Source organism: Antrostomus carolinensis, unplaced genomic scaffold (genome assembly GCF_000700745.2).
Source record: "Antrostomus carolinensis isolate BGI_N321 unplaced genomic scaffold, ASM70074v2 scaffold20770, whole genome shotgun sequence".
Classification (NCBI taxonomy): Eukaryota; Metazoa; Chordata; class Aves; order Caprimulgiformes; family Caprimulgidae; genus Antrostomus; species Antrostomus carolinensis.
The window spans coordinates 4,008-9,768 of NW_010289345.1; the positions used below are offsets into that span (position 1 = coordinate 4,008).

Consider the following 5,761-nt stretch of genomic DNA (forward strand, 5'->3'; position numbering starts at 1 on the left):
ACAAGTATTTCATGTGGGACGGTGTCAAACACCTTGCACAAGTCCAGGTAGATGACATCAGTTGCTTTAGCCTTATCTACCGATGTTGTAACCCCATCATAAAAAGCCACCAGGTTGGTCAGGCATGGCTTGCCCTTGATGAAGCCATGTTGGTTGTCATCAGTCATCTTCTCATTCTCCATGTGCCTTAGCATAGTTTCTAGGAGTATCTGCTCCATGATCTTGCCTGGCACTGAGGTGAGACTGACCAGCCTGTAGTTCCCCGGGTCTTCCTTGTTACCCTTTTTAAAAATGGGGGTTATGTTCCCCTTTTTCCAGTCTGTGGGAACTTCACCAGACTGCCAGGACTTCTCAAATTTGATGGCTAGTGGTTTTGCAACTTCATCTGCCAGTTCTCTCAGGACTTGAGGATGCATCCCATCAGATCCCATGGACTTGTGCACCTTCAGGTTCCTTAGGTGCTCCCGAACCTGGTCTTCTCCTACAGTGGGTGGCTTTTCATTCTCCTGGGGCCTTCCTTTGCTTTCTAGGACTTGGGCAGTGTGGCATGAGCCCTTGCCCGTGAAGACTGAGGCAAAACAGTCCTTGAACACCCCAGGCTTCTCAATGTCCCAGGTAACCAGATCTCCCATTACCTTCTGGAGAGGGCCTATATTTTCCCTAGTTTTCCTTTTCTCCCCAACATACCTATAAAAGCTTTTTTATCTAGCTTGGACTAGATATCTGGTTTCTAGACAGACAGGTAATGTAGCCATTTATTGAATTTAGCAAAAAATAGTATAAAGGGTGATATAAGTTAGAACGATATTTTCTTTCCTAAATTGAGATTAAACTACTTCATCTACTGCCAGGGTATACTCCCAAATACATCCATATTGGTGAACTGTATTAATGAAAAATAAATGAGACTTGGTGAGAAGTAGCTTATTTTCAGATTTGTTCAAGTCACTGGTATCTGATGAAGACTGGCCAAGTAAACCAAATAAGTGTAATTATCTACCTCCTCTCCATCATTTTCTTGAACTCCACTCTCATTAGGTAACCCCTGCACATGGCTTGTGTGCGGGTGATGAGCTGTGCCAGCTTCTCATCCCTCATCTCCTCCAGGAGCCCCAGCAGCCCAGCTTTGAAGAACACCTTGAGAAAGAGAATGTTGCAGTACATAATTGTCAGGTATTGCAAGCACAGTACATCAGTCAAAGAGGGTTTGTACCTTGGTGTGACCAAATTTGTACTGGGTGTGGTCCACATCGATGGATCCAAGGAGTTTCTCAGAAGCCTTCTTGCTGTCAATGAACTGTCCCTCTGGGATGGCACTTGCATTAAGCACCTTGTACCTACGGAAGGAAACAGACTATGAATAAGGTTAGATTCCTGAAAGCTCAATCAAACCTGTACAAACTGATGCCATTGTTAAGATTCTTTGAAGGAGGATCAAGAGGAGAGGTGAATAAGTCTGAACTCTGTTCCATTGTTTAGGAATCACATTTTCAAGGGTAAGTATGTTTTTAGGAAAAACCATGCACTTTCCTTAGTCCAGAAATTCTTGACACAAATGGGTACTGATTTCCATGAGTAACTGCTGACATATTTCACATGCCCTTTTATCTAATACCTTCTCTTCAAATAAGAAATTTATGTGCAAGTACAAAATATGTGGTGAGGAGAAGCAATCCTTCTTTCAAAATAGTGGCAGTATATATTATCTGAGTATTTTCCGACTGATATAGAACAAGAAGCAAGACCTTTTTATTTTATTTGGTTGTCCAACAAGTTAGTCTAGAATAGCTTTTGGTTTCTTTATTCACTTTTCTGTGCTGATGACTGCAAGTCATTTTACTTTGCTACACAATAGTTAACTAAGCCTAGGCTGGTCAAATTAATTTCTGGATAGTTAATTTAAAAATGCTTTATCTCATACCAGAATATGAATCAAGGACAGGAATAAATAATTGATCTTTGAAAAAGCCTGTTTATCTAGTTAGCTATAGAAAGAAACTGGATTACTAACTTGGAAAATTAACTTTTGTATGCCTAAAAGTGAGTACAGTGAACCCCTCCTGTAACTCCCACAGTAGTTAAAACAATATGGAAATGCAAATTATTCATAATTGGTGGATATGGTGGAGGGCAGATGACATGGAATCTGACCTCTGTTTAAAGTCTGCATAGAGTATTCTGCTGGGGAATCCTTTCCTGCAAATTCTAATTCCTTCCAGCACACCGTTACACCGCAGCTGATGCAGCACCAGCTCATGTTCCATGGCACCTAATAAATGACATAATTAATCGGTACTTCATTGTACTGCACAGGGAAGAACAGATTTATCACATCTTTGAACTTTAACAACTTACCAGGAGTTTTTGTTTCATTAGGAATAAGACATCGCACAAAATGGGGATGCGTGCTTCGCAGATTGCTCATCAGCTTGTTTAAATTTTCCTTAAGAGCAAGAACAAAGACTTGGGTTTAAAAATGTCACTTATACAATCTCAATATTAGGTGGAGTAAAAACACAGCAATAAAACCATGCTATTTTTTTTTTTTTTTTAATTTTATGGGCAGTTCTGAAAGAATACTTCCAAGAATTCAATGAGAATCCTTCTTTACTAAGAAGCATATGCCTTTATCCTTTCTGAACATAGAGATTTTGTATATTAGAATCATAGAATCAGATCAATCTAGAGCTTTTGTGATCTGAATTTTAAATATTTTTTTACAGTGCAATAAAATTTATAATGATTATTCTCCAATACCCGGAAAAGAGCCGAGACAGTCTGGAAAGACGAACCCTTCTTCTTGCCGCCCTTCTTGCCACCACCACCACTCTCTAAACAATAAGATTTAAAAAAAAATGAATAAAGAAAGCATGCAGTTAGAATATGAAGAACTTTCTGTGTTCATCTTAAAAAAATAGAATTTTAATAATATGTTCAAAATTTGCAAATGCATGTAGTGTTTAAAGTTACAATAGATTATTTTTTCAGATGATAGCAGAATGAAATCTAATGACTTCAAGTTGAAGTTAAGAAAACAGAAACAGGAAATAAAATGTAACATTTCTCATAGTAAGAAGTTTAAGTTATTAAATAAATAGCTAGTGAATACACCAAATGCAGTCTTTATGTATCTTTAAGGCTATGCATAAATTTAGCAGCATGTTGATATATTCCATTGTATTCCCTGAAGTATTTGCGTATGCTCCATATTGCAGAAATCTGTTTTGTTAGCCACTCTGTATAAATGTTTTAGGTATAGCTCTCTAGTGTTAAAACCTACAGATCTCTTAGGGAAATGTAATATCCTTTATTAGTCTGAGTAACTGAGTTTCAAAAAGTAGATGAGGTTTGGGGTTTTCAATTTTTAAAAAGTAAATATTATTGCAAAATACTATTGCCATTTTTTTCCCTGTAAATTACAGTGGAACTGATTTCAAAGAAATCACCTGCTTCTGCTCCACCAACAGAGGCAAAGAGTAAGGCCAGTGTCTTCAAGGATGATTTCTGGTACAGCCCCACAACAGTTTCATTCAGGGGGTCTTTGTTCTTCTCAAGCCAGCCAGAGATGTTGTAGTCCACTGTGCCAGCGTAGTGCACCAGGGAGAAGTGGGCCTCAGCCTTCCCTTTAGTAGGTTTGGGCTTCTGGAAGTTGCTGGACTTGCCCAGATGCTGGTCATAGAGCTTGTTCTTGAAAGAGGTGTCAGTTGCCTTGGGGAACATGCACTCCTCTTCCAGGATGGAGAAGATGCCCATGGGCTGGAAGAAATAGCAACATGTGAAGAAAGAAAGTGTGGAAGCAAGAAGCAGACAGAATTTATATGAGAGAGAGGGATGGAAGATAAAAATCATACAAACCCCCCCTCCTCAGAATTGGTGATCTTGTTTTTTTCCAGAAAGGGCATTTTGTTAGTGGATATGCCATCAGTTATATGAAAACAAGCTCACTGATAAGTTTCAGGGTTGTGTTGTAATTAAGTATAAAAATTCACTATGTGCATGTTAGTTGAAGATGGAACGCAAAAGGAATGAAATTAGTAGCATTCAGTTGTAAGGAAGAATTTACACTTCCTAAATGCTTTTTCTTCGAAACAAGATAGAAAATTTCATTACACATATTAAAATAGAAGTTGTTCAGTGTATTTAGTTACTCAGTATGCATTAGAAAAATACACTAATTTGAGTATGAACTCCAGAATAGTGACTAGGACTGAAATTTTTGCCCCATGTAAATCATATATACTATGTGACAGAATCCCACAGGCAGTGAAGTAACAGAAAAATATGAAATGCTTGGACCCCAGAAAAAAATCACATTATGTGCTGTATTAAGTGTGAGTGCCACACATTAGCGTGGTCTAATTTGAGCATAGAGGATTCCTTTTACATTTTACATCCAGAAAACTATTAAGAACCTTCTCAATAAGCTCAATGCAGGCAGCCAGGTCCATCCCAAAGTCAATGAATGTCCATTCAATTCCTTCCTTCTTGTACTCCTCCTGCTCAAGCACGAACATGTGGTGGTTGAAGAACTGTTGCAGTTTCTCATTGGTGAAGTTGATGCACAGCTGCTCCAGGCTGTTGAACTGCAGAATGCAATGACATTTAATGTCTTGAGAAGTTCAATTCCAGGAACACTTTCCATCTTCCAATAGGTTTTATTTTCAGCCTACTAAAGTCTCTATGATTGTAATTCTGAATTTCTAGTCATGGGGCTGGACAGGTGACTGGCATATTCCATCCTCTAACATATCTACCCTTTCTGGCCCTGGCACTGTCCAAATCCAGATTTTAATCTGCTTGAATTTGTCTACACTGTCAGTCTATTCCCAAGCATTCAGAGGGAATCTGGCTTCAGCATCAACAAAATCTTCCTTCAAGATGGCATGTTTTAACTTCCTGAAAATTTGTCTCTGCTATTACCTATCAGTTGTTCAACATTTTCCTATCAGTTTTGAATGCAATTTTCACTTCTGCAAGCAAAACAGACATCTATAAAAACATGCAGCCCTTGCGGGGTAATACATACTATGAGAACCAGAATGTCAGGATTATCCAATAAATAAAAACAATCCATAATTTAAAAAAAACCAACCCCAAAACCAAACAAAAGCCCACAAACTAGTCCAGTTTCTTAATGCCCCTTCCAGGAAACTTATATGAAGAACCTCCTCTTACATCAAAGATCTCGAAGCCAGCAATGTCAAGGACACCAATGAAGTACTGTCTAGGTTGCTTGGTAACCAGCTGTTGGTTGATGCGAACAACCATCCACAAGAACATCTTCTCAAAGACAGCCTTTGCCAGAGCACCCACTGAATTGTACACCTAAACAAAAGCAGAAGAAATGTTACCATCCAGAGCAAAAGAGGAAATTCAAAGTTTTAAATTCATGTCATTTGTTTTCTCTCATCACTTGTTTCTTACCTGCTGCACGGTTTGACCCTTGGTCACATATTCATTCCCAACCTTGACTCGAGGGTAGCAGAGGGCTTTGAGCAGATCTGCTGAGTTCAGACCCATCAGGTAGGCAGCTTTATCAGCAACTAAGGAAGCAAGCATACAGCAGGATTGGATATTAGTTCTCCTGTAGATGTATTTTGTAGTAATTCAAAATTGTTTCTGCAGAAGCCACATATACTTTAAATCAAGTAATTTAAAACATAGCAATCTTTCTTGATTTACTATTTTTTCCCATTTAATTTAGATTATTTGTAAATGTAAAGATTCTTCCAAATACCTTTACAATGAACATGCGAATTTT

The 5,761-nt window shown here is 38.4% G+C and overlaps 1 protein-coding gene across 1 annotated transcript in view; it reads right to left on the reverse strand.

Annotated features, from left to right (window-relative positions):
- The window catches only part of LOC104526635 (myosin-1B), a gene marked incomplete at both ends in the record, with an annotated part of 9,546 nt that extends 4,003 nt beyond the window's left edge, over positions 1-5,543 (reverse strand). The window contains 9 exons of the mRNA XM_029085514.1: positions 1,001-1,137; positions 1,214-1,337; positions 2,152-2,269; positions 2,356-2,443; positions 2,758-2,831; positions 3,447-3,756; positions 4,392-4,583; positions 5,176-5,325; positions 5,425-5,543. Coding sequence (XP_028941347.1) covers positions 1,001-1,137; positions 1,214-1,337; positions 2,152-2,269; positions 2,356-2,443; positions 2,758-2,831; positions 3,447-3,756; positions 4,392-4,583; positions 5,176-5,325; positions 5,425-5,543 — 1,312 coding nt within the window. The remainder of the gene's footprint in view (positions 1-1,000; positions 1,138-1,213; positions 1,338-2,151; positions 2,270-2,355; positions 2,444-2,757; positions 2,832-3,446; positions 3,757-4,391; positions 4,584-5,175; positions 5,326-5,424) is intronic.
- Positions 5,544-5,761: the final 218 nt, after the last annotated feature.